The sequence below is a fragment of the Oryctolagus cuniculus genome, chromosome X (assembly GCF_964237555.1).
Source record: "Oryctolagus cuniculus chromosome X, mOryCun1.1, whole genome shotgun sequence".
Lineage (NCBI taxonomy): Eukaryota > Metazoa > Chordata > Mammalia > Lagomorpha > Leporidae > Oryctolagus > Oryctolagus cuniculus.
In genome coordinates, this window is record NC_091453.1 from 64,302,428 (window position 1) to 64,317,992 (window position 15,565).

At 35.6% G+C, this 15,565-nt stretch overlaps 1 protein-coding gene across 3 annotated transcripts in view; it reads right to left on the reverse strand.

The window, feature by feature from the left end:
• The window catches only part of DACH2 (dachshund family transcription factor 2), a 573,909-nt gene that overhangs the window by 98,677 nt on the left and 459,667 nt on the right, over nucleotides 1–15,565 (reverse strand). For all 3 annotated transcript variants that reach the window (XM_002720253.5, XM_017349997.3, XM_017349998.3), the window contains exons 5-6: nucleotides 15,242–15,400; nucleotides 4,663–4,835 (exon numbers count right to left, since the gene is read on the reverse strand). In XM_002720253.5, the coding sequence (XP_002720299.2) occupies nucleotides 4,663–4,835; nucleotides 15,242–15,400 (332 nt within the window). The remainder of the gene's footprint in view (nucleotides 1–4,662; nucleotides 4,836–15,241; nucleotides 15,401–15,565) is intronic.

The window sequence follows — 15,565 nt, forward strand, 5'->3', positions numbered from 1 at the left end:
TGACAGGCAGAGTGGACAGTGAGAGAGAGAGACAGAGACAAAGGTCTTCCTTTTTGCCGTTGGTTCACCCTCCAATGGCCGCCGCAGCTGGCGCGCTGTGGCTGGCGCACCGCGCTGATCCGAAGGCAGGAGCCAGGTGCTTCTCTTGGTCTCCCATGGGGTGCAGGGCCCAAGCACTTGGGCCATCCTCCACTGCCTTCCTGGGCCACAAGCAGAGAGCTGGCCTGGAAGAGGGGCAACCGGGACAGAAGCTGGCGCCCCGACTGGGACTAGAACCCGGTGTGCCGGCGCCGCTAGGTGGAAGATTAGCCTATTGAGCCGCGGTGCCGGCCTGTGTATATAATTTTTAAAAATATTTTTGAACATATATCTTACATTGATCAAATGATACACAGAAAAGAGGGACCTGGGAATCAGCCCATTTTTATTTCCCATAATTTATAGTGGATTTGTTACAAAGAAATCAAATTTCATAGTTATGACATTTGTTTCTGAATATTAAATGTTAAATTTCTTATGCATATTGTGGAAGGATAGTTTACTTCTAAATGGTAAATATAATATAAAAGATTTGCTTATTTCAATTCATATATTCTGTAAAACAGTGAGTAATGCTAATATACATGTTTTAAGTCAACTATTAGGATAAAAAAAGTTGTAAATGCAAATAAAGCAATGAGGTTTTTGTTTGAGTAGTTCTTACGATGAATTTTCACACAAGTATGCTCAACTAATTCAAGATTCTAACAGACTAAACTTTGAAACTGTGCTTCACCAGTAATCACATTAAAAGCAAATTTGTTTGAAAGATACATGAATAGAAATGTGAAATTTCTGTCTTTATAATTGGGTATCAAATGAGTATGGATTGTATCACATTGCTAATTTCTCTTGCAAAGAAGGTAAAGCTTTAAGATATAAATACACACTTATCAATTACTTAGAAAACTTTTACTATAGTTTTTCTTTTTTTTAAAGATTTATTTTATTTTATTTTATTTGAAAGACAAGGTTACAGAGAGAGAGAGGAAGAGATCTTACATTCTCTGATTCAACCCCAAAATGGCCATATCGGCTGGGGCTGGGCCAGGCTGCAGCCAGGAGCCAGAAGCTTGTTTCGGGTCTCCCAAGGGGTGGTAGGGGCCCAAGGACTTGACCATCTTCCGCTGCTTTCCCAGGCACATTGGCAGAGAGCTGGATTGGAAGTGGAGCAGCCAGAACTCAGACTGGTGCCCATATGGTATGCCGTCATTGCAGGCAGAGGTTTAACCCGTTAAGCCACACCTGGCCTCTAATTTTTCTTTTTTATAGAATGTTTTATTTAGATAATTATTTATTTGAAAAGGGGAGAAGGGGGAGAGATGGGGGGAGAGAGGGAGAGAGAGAGAGCAAGAGCGCAAGAAACTATCTTCCATCCACTGGTTCACTTCCTAAGTGTCCACAACAACTGAAGCCAGAACACTGGAACTCCATCAGGTTTCCCCTTAGGCCATCATTTGCTGCCTCCCATGTACATTGATAGGAAGCTGCAGTGGAAGCAGAGTAGATGGAACTCCGACTGGCACTGATACAGAATGTTGTGTCGCAATCAGCAGCTTAACATGCTGTGCCACAATTCCTGCCTCTATTATGGTTTTATTGTGAATTAATATTTTGAAGCAAATAATACCCTTATTATGCAAAAGCATTTCTGCAAAAACAAACAGAATTGGGGCCTGCGGTGTGGCGTAGCAAGTGATGTCACCACCTGTGATGCCAGCATTTCCTTTGGGCACTGATTCATGTCCTGACTGCTTCACTTCTAATTCAGCTCCCTGCTAATGCACCTGGGAAAGCAGCAGAGGATGGCCCAAGTGTTTGGGTCCTTGCCACTCATGGGGCAGATCCGGATGAAGCTCCTGGATCCTGGCTTCAGCTTGACCCAGCCCTGGCTATTGTGGCCATAGGGGGAGTTAACCAGCATATGAAAGATCTCTCTCTCTTTCCCTCTCTGTCTGTCTGTCTCTCTCTGTGTAACTCTTTCAAATAAATAAATAAATATTTTAAAAATACCTGATGACTCTATAAAAACCCTTTTGCTATTCCTTTAAATTGATTTTTATCATTTTTCATTTTCCTATCAATCTCCAATGGAGATATATTTCTTACAGTTTCACCAATAAATTTTATCAAAGGACATTTGAATTAAATATGTCTCTTCCAATTTCCAGTAATCAAGATAGTTGAAAGTAGATATTTCTCTTAAACAGAAAATGATTTCCATTTTTTGGTAGCACTTTAACAAGCATATGATTGAATGTCAGATTTTAAAAAGCAATGTCAAGCTTCATTTGTGGCATTTCTGTCTTTTGAGAAGGTTGCATGTGAAATGGACTAATCAGAAATAATTAAAATGGCATTGCTTCAATAAGAACAATAAAATAATATTTGGATTAAGGTGAAGATAATTATTGTTTCTGATTCCACAACTAAAATCATCATCACCAATGAGGAAACTGTACTCATTAGTCCCATTCCTGGTGTCTTCACTTAAAATCTTCACAAACCTACCCAATGTTTCAAAAACTTCAACCAGAACGTAGTAGATTTTGTCTGAGTAATGATACCTACAAAAACTGAGCAAATGTAGTTTTGAAAAGCCATAAGCATGCATCCATTAAGAGTATTCTTCCATCACTTAAAAAAAAAGAAAAGAAAGAATAGAATTTCGAACTGCTTTTTGGTTTTTTAATAGACTTTCCTAAGTTGTGTATGAGGTCATGTTTTCTTAGTAACCATGTAGTTTCATAACCATAGGAAGCATATTCCACTTTTTAAATAATGTTCATGAGTAATTTCATTGTCAAAGATGACTCTAATTCCCAGTTACATTTTGGTCAAATACTCAAAAACAGGGCTCTGATCAGCTAGGAGAGGCTAACCCATTAACAGACACAATCTTTACAAGAAACAGACCTCTACTCGGCTATTGTTATAGATAGAGGATTGATTTTATTTTCCTTTCCTACATGGGTTATATTCCAAATTTTTTTCAGTGTTTTAGAAGCTCCTCAAAATGGCAATTATTTTTAAAATGGAGCGAAAATGTCAACAATGTCACATTTTCTCTACCTTCACTTCTTTTCTCTCCATGTCTATTTATTATTATTTTTAAAAAAAGATTTATCTATTTATTTGAAAGTCAGAGTCACACAGAGAGAGAAAGAGAAGCAGAGAGAGAAATCTTTCATTTGCTGGTTCACTTCCCAAATGGCCGCAATGGAAGGAGCTGTGCCGATCTGAAGCCAGGAGCCAGAAGCTTCTTCCAGGTCTGCCACATGGGTGCTGGGGCCCAAGGACTTGGGCCATCTTCTACTGCTTTGCCAGGCCATGGCAGAGAGCTGGATTGGAATTGGAGCAGCCAGGACTTGAATTGGCCCCCATATGAGATGCCGGCACTGCAAGCGGCGGCTTCACCTGCTACGCCACAGCCCCGGCCCCTGCTTATTTATTATTATCTTATCAATATTACAAGTCTCAGTTCAAATCTATCAACTACAATACCTTTCCTGATACCTATCTCATTTCTTCTCCAAGGTAGGTAAGCTCTCTCCCTCCCACAAATTCCTGTAATACTTGATGGCTTTCTTACATTATCTATCACAGTCTATCCTGTTAGTATAAGTTCAATGGGTACTATTTGCTTCACATTTAGTTGCGATGTTCCTAGAAATCATATAATATGTCTTATCAATTTTCCACATTTCCAATATAATGACATGTAAGAGTATGCTTGTTAAATAACAGGAGGAACAAAGGAAGAAATCAATGAATATTGCTATACTAACTATAGTCTTAGAATTTTACATACTCTTATATTACTTTTTCATTAAAAGAAAAAAATATTCCAAAGTGTAGTCCATGTGATACTTAGAAAAAGAGCAGAGAGGCCACATGTTCCAAACTAACAGGAAACAGGAGAAATTCTAAAATATCCTTTATGTTTACCTCAGTGGCCATAAGCAATTGAAAAAAAGATTTCTAATGATGATAATGATAATGTGATAAATTATGAAAGGTGGTTGTTTAATATTTCACAGGATTTAATATATATTTTATTTGCATAATCTCCAGATAGCCAGTGAATTAATTGGGATAGATCATTACTATGACATCCATTTTATAGTTGAAAGAACACATTGCAGTGGGTTAAGTGTCACATCAATGGTCATTTACCTAATAAGTGGCAAATCAGAATTGGAGCCCTAGTCCATCTGACCATATGGCCTATGTGATATAGCCTCTCAAAACTGCCTCTCAAACTCCAAAAAGATCCCCAGTGTTTATTTTGCTTCACCTCAGAAATGGGAATGGTTTTTGTACCCTCTTCTACTCTGTCATTAGTCTGGCCATGCATCCAACATACTGTACATATGAGTATAAGACAGGAAGAAAGAATTAAAAGTGAGTTATGTGGTCATGGAATGAAAAGAAACAAATAACAATAATAACAAAAGAAAACCTGACAGGCCTAGTCAGAAACCAAGCTCATCAATACTGTATACTTACCAACTGAGTCAATGAGCTGTGAGTTGCTAATGAAGATCCAGGGGGTTGGCTAATATTTTAGCAAGATTCACATGTAATTAACATCTTTGTCCTCTTGTAAATCATGATTCTTACCTTTATAACAGAGGCACCAGCTCTGGAAAGTGGACTGTGAATCTGGGCTGCAGCAGCCATGTTGGCAATAGTATTGAGATGGTTCATCTGATTCATTGCCATGGCAACTGATGCAGGAGGTAAGCTGACTGGAAGTAGGGGATGAGGCATCATCATAAATGGCAGATCCAGTCCTAAAAGAGACAGTACATGTTAAACTTGCTACAATGTGATGCTATGAAATCATTTTGTAAAAGTATCTAAATTCATTCCTTTTTGCTTTTTAAAAAGATGAAGTTTTTAATATCCTAGGATCTCTGTGCCACTAATAGTATATATGGGACTTTAGGCTGTTTAGTAATTTTTAAAATGTTCCCAATATCCATAGATTTTGAGTGTCTTGTTCTTGTTTCACTCTCAAAATATTTATGAGATGCGATTTTTTACCCATAAAACAAAAATATTGAAGCCAAACATCATTGTATTCAAAGAATGGGAAGTAACTTTCCTTTTCATCATTATAATATATTAATGTGTTGATAGATTTTGGTTTCACACTTTCTTTAAGGGAATTCATTGGTGTTTTGGCAAAGCAGGATGTATACTGTGCAAGCTTCAGAATTCCTGAGGAAAACAAGACTTGGAATATGCAACATTTTTTTCTGTATAGATCTAAGATGAATCCTCATAGCTCTAATTTGAAATCCTTGTCATAAAAACTAACTCACTGTTAAAATATCATCCTGCTTTCCAGATTAATGATAAATAGTAGTATTGCTCAATAATATCAAGAATTCCATTTGTTTGCTTATGCAAATTGAAATAATTTTCAGACATTTTCTATTTCTTAAGGCATTATCTCGCAAGTATTATCTACATTCCACTTGTAGTTGTCACACCAGATATGCCATCATGTGAAAGGTAACAAATTCAAATCATTGTCCACTTGCCCCTTATTAGGTTGTGGTTTGTAGGAGGTAACCTGTAATACATTTGAGCAGAGCTAGGAAAAGTTAACCCAACATTATGGATGTTAACATGATTATAAGTAAACCGTGGCACTTTAAAATGTATTTTAAACTCATGCATCTACAGTAACCTTGCCCTATTTTGGACATAAGCCCAGAAACCATTAGTCTTTCACAGATGCTCTAAAACAAGCTGGCCTATAACTTTTGTAAATTATCACAGACTATGGAAATTCTACAATGGACAACCTTTATGTTGGTCCCACACACAATTATCGAGTACTAATAACATCCCCTTTCCCCTTTGCCATCCTGTTACTTCTGTTTGTTTCCCCATCACAAAACAACAATGAATTTACAGAAAATATATTCAGAGATCCCCTAAATCTCCTTCCTCATGATAATAGTGGGAGTAATACAAAATTCAAAAAACATATTTTTAGGACAAAGATTTTCCCTCATTTTGTGGATTGGCTTTTAATTCTCTAGTATGCTTCACAGAGCAGTTTTTTAAAAGATTTATTTTACTTATTTGAAAGGTAGAGTTACAAAGAGAGAGAGAGAGAGAGAGAGAGAGAGACAGAGAGAGAGAGAATCTTCCATCTCACATGTTCACTCCCCAAATGGCCACAATGGCAAGGGCTGGGCCAGGCTGAAGCCAGGAGCCAAGAGCTTCTTCTGGATCTCCCTCATGGTGGCAGGAGCCCAAGGTCTTGGCCCATCTTTCACTGCTTTTAGCAGAAAGCTGGATTGTAAGTGGAGCAGCTGGGACTTGAACCAGCACCCATATGGGATGTCAATGTCACAAGCGGCAGCTTAAACCACAAGGCCACAGTGCTGGCCAATACTGTACAGTTTTTAATGTTAATGAAGTCCAGTTTTAATAGAGGCTGTAAGGAATAAGTGGTATTAATTTATGTGAGGTCATCTCATGATTTCAGCTATGATGCCAGATTTAAAACTGTTTAATAAGAAAGTGCAAAGGCATCATGATGCAATCAAACACACTGCCAGATAGGACAGATCTTACACACTAAAGTGATAATATCAATTAAAAGAGTCCTTAAGGGGCCAGCATTGTAGCTTAGTGGGTAAAGCCCCCGACTGCAATGCTGGCATCCCATATGGATGCCGGTTCATATCCTGGCTGCTCCACCTCCAATCCAGTTCCCTGCTAGTGGCCTGGAAAGCAGCAGAAGATAGTACAACTGCTTGGGCCTCTGCACCCATGTGGGAGACCTGGAGACCCTCCTGACTCCTGGCTTCAGTGTGGCCCAGCCGTGGCCATTGTGGCTATGTGGGGTGTGAACCAGCAGATGGAAGACTCTCTGTCTCCTGTTTCGCTTTCACTTTCTCCCCCCCCCCCATCTCTCTGTAACTCTTTCAAATAAAGAAATAATCCCTAACTAAAATCCCTAACATGAGTTACCAGTGTTTCTGATAAAGACAGCCACAAAATGCATAAGGATTGAAGTAACCCTAGACTCTTAACTTTTGCATAGAACTCAAGAAAGGGAACATTCTCTATACCCCTATGATTATATAACTCAGAGATTATCAGTAAAATACACATTTCCCTTATCAGTACTCATATATCACTTAGCATATCTAAATCCATTATAGGAGCAATTTGCCAGAACAAACAAGTCAACTATGAAACATTTTTCCCAAGACCATTAATTTATTAGAGAACTCTCAAAACAAATCTTACAGCACAGAATTTAAAATGGTCATCCCCACCCCTTTTACTTAATTTTATTTTATTTTAAAAATTTTATTGTAAAATGACAAATTCTAATTGTAAATATTTGTGATATTCAAAGTAATATATGTATGGGGGGAAGCCATTGTAATCCATAAGCTGTACTTTGGAAATTTATATTCATTAAATAAAAGTTAAAAAAAAAACAAAGTAATATATGTATGTAATGCAGAATGGTTAAGTCAAGCTGATTAATGTATCTGCCATCTCAAATACTCATTCTGAAAGACATTATGCTAAGTGAAATAAGCCAGGCAGAGAAAGACAAGTATGCATGATCTCACTTATACATGGAATCCACTCCCTCCTAAACTAGAAGTTTATCAGTTAGCCTTCCAAAATTACTCAGATACATATGCATGTTTATAGTTTACTCATCATATAGGTTATGCTATAATAATGAAATATTTCATATCATATATAAAATTAATCACTGTGTCTCTTTTAAAACCTTCACATTATGCTCAACATCATTGACCTAAATAGGTTTCTATCCAAGGCTCTCATTTACCACAAACCCAAGATAATCATAGATTTCAAATCTTCTTTGTATATACAGTGTTTTAGTCACAAATTTGTCAAATTGTAATATTAAAAGTAGCAATTGGTGCTTTCCTTTCACATTCAAATGCTTAAATAAGTCTTTGTTCAATTCATACTTCCCTTAACAGTGTAATAATCATTCCTCATTCTCCAAAGATTTTCAGCATCACCAAGACACCATCTGGCTATATCAAGAAATATGCCTACTTAAAGTCCAATTGACATGCAAACAAAATCAAACTACAAATGGAATTTAACAGCCCATTGAAGTTTTAAAATATAATTCATCAAACATTTCAAATGATCATGAAAAACTTAAAACTCACACTTTCAGATCATGAATAACTAACCATAATGAATAAATAATCATCACTTGACTATAATGCCTTAGACTCTAAGCTAATATTTACATTACAGGCTGCTTTAACATGGCCCCCACATGAGTTCCACATGCAAAGCATATGCAAATATGGAATTATGTAACTCAACCTTTTCCCAAAGCTTAAAACATCAAATTGAAAGCCATCAATAGTGTATAACATTCCAGCAATCTGGCTCACTTGCTCACATGCCAGATAATATACATCAAACTTTTAATAAAATAGAAATAAAGACAAACCCTTTTTTAAAAAAAAATCACAAAACAATGAATTATCTCTTTCTTGTCAACATAAAGGAAGCTAATATATGTATTTTTTCTAATACATCATGGTATTCTAATAACTTCTATCATGGCAACATCCCTAACCATGACATACACAAACTCCAGTGATCCTCTGATTATCCCATTGAATCCCACGTTAATTTCATTTCCAAGTCTTCTTAACCTTGCTTAATGTCTTGCCATTTCAACAGTGACTACCAGACACTAATCCTTTATATAACAATACCTGGTTTTCCTAGCTGGTTTTCCTTTGCCTTTTTTCCCAATTTCAAGACTTCCACTAACTTCTTACTGTCTACGGAATAAAATTCAAGCTACTGGATTTCATCCAAGATTATCTTTTTGATGTTGATATCTTATTATAGTCCCCTATGTATGTTCTGTTGCCCAACTAGAGTATTTACATTTCTTTACACATTTAATTCCCTTCAGCCTTCATTCATGTCAATGCCTCTCTCTGAAATCAACCTCTCTATCCCAATTCATTTGCTGTGGTAAAAGATCACTCTTGTTTAAAATTAACAGACTTTATTTTTAGACCAGTTTTCAGTTTACAGAAGAAAATGAACTGAAATTATAGAGAATTTCCTTTTATTGTACCTCCACTCGGCCAGCACACAATTGCCCTTATTTCATTACCTACATTAATGTGATATATTATTATACTTGGAAATCAATATTGTTACATTATTATTAACTACACTCTGTAGTTTAGAGCTCACTTTTTCTGTTGTATATACACAGCTGTGGGTTTGTATAAGTGCATATCATGTATGCACCATTATAGGATCACACAGAATGATTTCACTGTGTTAAAAATCCTCTGTACTATATGTATTCATCTCTCCTCACCCTCTAAATTCTGGCAAACACTAATTTTTTTTTTCACTAGCTCTATAGATTTGCTTTCCCTTAATGTGTTACAGTTGTAACCATACACTATTTAGGCTTTTCAGACAGGCATTTTTCACTTAGCTATATGTGCTTAAGGATCTCCTAAGTCTATTCAAGGTTTGATAGCTCATTTGTCTTGTTTTTTAAATTAATTAATTTTTATTTATTTGCATGCATTTCATAAATACAACTTTAGGAATATAGTGATTCTTCCCATGGTACCCACCCTCCCACCCACATTCCTACCCCTCTTCCTCTTTCCCCTCTTGTTCCTAGTCTTGTTTTTTACTAAGATCTATTTTCTTTAACTTTATACACAGAAGATTAACTCTATTCTAGGTAAAGAGTTCAACACTTTGTATGAGGGAGAAAAAGAAAAAGAAAGAAAAAACAAACAAACAACAACAACAACAACAACAAAAAAAAAAACAGAAAGAAAAAAGTGTTCCTTAACAGTCCAGACAAGGGCTGTTCAAAGTCATTGCATTTCTAAGGTAGTTTTTTTTTTAGAAACTTAATTATATTTAAAGAAGAACCCAAGAATGATACATCTTTTGAGAGTCCATGGTTTGAATGCACCACAGTTTATACAGTGACCAAATAAAATACACATTGTTTGCTTCTAATGTTTAATAGTTATCAATAAAGTTGCTATAAACTTTAGTTTGTGGCTCTTTTTGTGGATGAAAGATTTAAATTCATTTCGACGAATAGGAAAAACTATGCAAAGCTTTTAAGAAGGGGCCAACATGTCCTCTAAAGTGGTTGTAGCACTTTGTGTTCTCACAGTAATGAATTAAAAATCCCTGTTTCTCCAGATCATTGCAAGGAATTGGTGTTGATAGAGTTTTGTTGTTGTTTTTAACTATTCAGTGGGTGTATAGAGAAATCTCCTTGTTTTAATTTGCATTTTCCTAATGACATGATGTTGAATCATGTTTTTATATGCTTATTGCCATCTGTGTATCTTCTCCTGTATGACATTTTAGGTGGTTTTTTTTTTTCAATTTTTAACTGAGTTTTGTACATATTACTGTTGAGTTTTAAATGTTTTATATATATATATATGTAAGTATATATATATATATATAATCATTCCTTTCTATATTTCTGTTTGGCGAAGATTTTTCCCCATTCTATGGATTGTCTTTTCTTCTTGTTAACAATGTGGTACACAGCAATTTTTAACTTTAGGGAAGCCAAACCTATTTATTAGTTTTCTATTAAGGATCATGCTTTTGTTATTGTATCTAAAAATTCCTTGTCAAGCCAAGATAACCAAGATTTTCTCTGATGTTATCTTCTAGTACTTTTAGAGCTTTATAGTTTACATTTAGGTCATGACTCATTTTGAATTAATTTCTGTGACAGGCATAAAGTTTGTCAATAGGTAGATTACCATTTGTTCCAGTGTTGAAAAGACTATGATTGTTCCATTGAATTTCTCCTTCTTCAAATATTAACTACATTTGTGTGGGTCCATTTCTGCACCCTCTATTAGGTTCTACTAATCAATTTGTCTAATAATTCATGAAGTACGGCAATATAAGTCAAATGACTTTCTTTTTGCTTCTGTTGGCTGTTTGGGTTCTACCGCTTTCCATATAAATGGTAGAGTCAGTTTGCCAATATCCACAAAATAACTTCTCCAGATTTTGTTCTGGATTGCCTTGAATCTATAGATCAGGTAGGACAGTCCTCATAACATCTTAATTATACTGAATCTTCCTATCCATGAATGTTAAATATCTCCACTTATTAGGATAATGCTTGATATCTTTCAACATTTTGTAGTATTCTCTCTATATATCTAACACATATTTCACTAGGTTTATACCTAAGTATTTCCATTTTTGTTACTAATGTAACTAATGTTGTTTTTAATTTCAAACTGCACATGTTCATTGCTAATATCCAGTAAGCCAATTGATTATTGTATATTAATTTTGTATCCTGAAATCTAGCTATAATTCCTTACTAGTTCTTACTAGTTCTTACTAAGCTTTTTTGTGGAACCTTTGGGATTTTATTAAATAGAGTACTATATAATTTTTTTTTTTTCCACAGGCAGAGTTAGACAGTGAAAGAGAGAGAGACAAAGAGAAAGGTCTTCCTTTTTCCGTTGGTTCACCCCCCAAATAGCTGCTATGGCCGCCGGCGCTGCGCCGATCTGAAGCCACTAGCCAAGTGCTTCCTCCTGGTTTCCCATGCAGGTGCAGGGCCCAAGCACTTGGGCCATCCTCCACTGCACTCCCGGGCCACAGCAGAGAGCTGGACTGGAAAAGGAGCAACCCGGACAGAACCGGCACCCCGACCGGGACTAGAACCCGGTGTGCCGGCACCTCAGGCAGAAGATTAGCCAAGTGAGACGGGGTGCCAGCCGAGTGCTATATAATTTTTGAACAAACACAACTCATCTTTCTCAATTTATATAACATTTATTTCCAAGCATTGCCATATTGTATTGACTAGGAGTTCCAACACAATGATGAATAGAAGTGATGAGAGGGGCCATCCTTTCCTTATTCTTGATGTTAGGGGAAAAGCATATAATTTCTCACCATTAAGTACAATGTTAGCACCAAGTTTTTGTAGATGTTCTTTATCAACATGAAGCAGTTCCCCTATATTCCTATTCTTCTAAGGGTTTTCATCATGAATATGTGTAGTATCTTAGATGCTTTTTCTGAAGTTATTGTGAGAATCATATTGTCTTTCTTCTTTATATTGCTGATTGACAGATTACATCAGTTTAATTTTGAGGTTGAGTCAGTCTTGTATACCTGGAATAAATCCTACTTAATTATGCTATGTAATTTTTATGTATTATTGATTTCAAATTTTCAATATTTTGTTGAGGATTATTTTGTTCCATGATGTTCATGAAAGATATCAGTATATAGCTTCCTTTACTTGTGATGTCTTTATGTAGTTTTACCATTTGGGTAATGCTGATCTTGAAAATGAGCAAGAAACTCTCCTGTTTCTATCTTTAGGAAGACATTGTAGATAATTGGCATAATTTATTCCATAATGTTTGGTAGAATTAACCCATGAATCCATCTTGGCCTTGAGCTGTTTTCAAAAATTACTAATTACAGATTAAATTGCTTTTTGTAGTTTTTGTTTTTAAAATTTTTATTAATATAAAGAGAGCATATTTCATAGACTCAATTCTAAAAAGATAACCATACTTGCTTCTCACTTTCCTCCCTCCCTCAAACCCTCCCACTCTTTCATTCCTTTCTTTTTTCCCTTTAATTTTTTCAAGAACGTGCTTGTTTGGTATTTCATTTACACTTTTAAGAGCATAATGATACTTCCCACCATATCCCCCTCCCTTACTCACTTCTACTCTCCCTCTTTCTTCTTTTCTTCTTTTTAATTTTTACAGTGACATACTTTGAATTTTCTTTATAATCACAAGCTTAACCTTCCTACTAAATAATTCAATACATACTAAATAGAAAAGCCAGTTTTCCTCAAGGATAGGGACAAGGGCTATAAATAATAATCAAAATATCAAAATGCCAATTTTACTCATATATATTACATTTATATGATTTTACAGTTTATATATTTCTTCTTGAATTAGTATTCATAGGTTCTATCTTTCTAGAAATTGGCCCATCTAAGTAGGTTATCATATTTGGGGGCAACTATTCATGGTTTTTCTCTATTATCATTTTAATATATGTGATATCAATAATGATGATCATTTTATTTCTGATAATATTCTGTCTTCTTTCTTTTTCTTGGTTAGCCTAGATAGAATTTCATTGATCTTGCAAAGAAACAACTTTTGTTTTCAATGATTACCTAATTTGTTGTTTTCAATCTCATTGATTTCTGCACTAATCTTTATTATTTCTCCTCTTCTTTTCACTTTGGATATAATTTTCTCATGATTTTAGTTTTCTAAAGTAGACTCAAGTTACTGATTATATTCTTTTCTTCTTTTTAAAGTTTGTTGTATCTGTTGCATAAGAGGCTAAATTTTCCTCTAACTCTTGCTTCTGTTCCTCCCTACCCTCACCGCACTTATTTTTGCTGCTTTCTAGGGAGCTCATTTTAAATAGGGTCTGAGGATGGCAATTCTTTCAATTGCAAGCCCCTTTTATTATACAGAAGTCCTATCATGGTAGTTGTAAAATATGAGTGGAGAAGCATTCTATAATCTCAGTCCCTTAGTCCTTGGGCTGTGATTTTTATAACTACTTTTTCATCTTCCACCTTAGTTGAGATAGTAAGGTTCAAAGGGAATGGAGTTGTGTTTTTCCTTTCTCCCACATCAAAGATTAGAGAAGACAGGAATTTAGTATACCCCTTTATTCAGATCAGTCAGACTAGTAAAACCACATAGTTTAAGTTCTAGTAAAATAGCTTAAATTTGAGGGCAAGCACTTGTTAAAGAAATTAGAGCACTACGGACATATTTCAAATGGTTACTTTTCTTTACTCCCTGCCAGAAGCATGATGGGAAGTTTCCCAGATATTCATTCTGACAAGCTAGTAGGGCTCCCAGAGGTAGAACTCAAAAAAGAATCAGGACCCCACACCACTGGGACCTCAGGAGATTTTATCTCTCAGGTCCACAAAGAGTCTCCTGACATTACTCATTTTCCTTCGAGTGCTGCTATAAGGGTCCAGCTGTGATTTCTCCTGTAATTCTCCATCCTCTGCCTATCTCTCCTATTTTTGGTGTGATCTCGATGTCTGGAAGATCTAAAAAGAGTTGGTGATTTTCAGATGGTTCTGTTTTATTTTTCTTGTTGCATGCATGGAAGTAATGATTTCCAAGCTCTTCACATATCAGATTAGAAATCAGAAGTCCTCTAAATTGCCCTCCTTTATGACCTAAGTCTAATGTAATCAATCCCTTTTTAACTTCTCATAATATAAATTGTATAATTTTCTGGAATTTATTTTATTTGTCTCTGCTTAAAATTTCATGTCATATGGGACATTTTACCCTTGATATTAAAATCTATTAAAACAAGACATCATAATTTATTTATTCATAATGATGAATTTCATTATGATTTCGGGCATTATATTAATATGCTTCAAAATTCTTCTGCTGCCTTAATCTTATGGTCTAATGGGAGAATTAAAGCCTTAGGGAAAGGAGGACTGGAACTCTTGTCCCATATTTCTTGTTTGTTAGAAAAACATGTTAGTCAAAAAATATACAAGATCCGCTTTGCTACAGAAAGACTTCTGATTCCTTGAAATCCCTGAAAGGATCTCCTAAATGGATGTCTATGCATTGACTGCATTTTGATTACTATGTAACAATAATTGTTATAGTTTCTATAGTACCACTTGTAATTCACTGTTAATAGATTTTCCTTCATTGTTTTTAGCCCTTACAATAATCTTCAGTATGTGAAATTTTAATCCCTACTTTGCAACTCTAGAAAGCAAGACTTGGAAAAGTTAAATGATTTCTCTAAGGTCAAACAGGGATATGAAACTAAATCAAAAGATGAGGAATTGAAACCCAAGTTTAAATGAATCTAGCCAACATTCTTAACTCCTTGGTTACCCACCCTCCTGTATACCTCTACTCTGCTTCATGGTATCACAAGCTACCTCCACGCTATAAATTACACACTTTTAAATGAGTCCCTCTTGACCCACCCCTTTTGATTTGAAAATTTCAAACTTTATTATTTAATAAACCAGGCCTGGCCAATCTGAGGCATCTTCCATGTCTTAGAAGACAATTTTTTAGCATGCCCACTCTGAGGAGAACAGTATACTTACTATTGGTTAGCAGGTGGTTCTGCTGCAGTGGATTGAGGGTAGGAGCACCCCCAAGGCCTGGCTGACCAGCCAGAGTTGCATGTGCAATTCCATGCTGGGTTCCAGGAGCAGCAAGAGGAGACTGCATCTTTTCTTTATCCCAGGAAGATTCACTTCCACCTGAAAAATATTCATATGATCAGACAGCAATTTATCTACTTTTTGTGAGAAAGTTTCTTCAATTCTCTTTGTTTATGGTTGTAACCATTAATATTACCTCTTAGAAAATTTTTATTGAACATGGTATCTCATTTTTATGAATATTTCAAAGTCTTTCAGTATTCT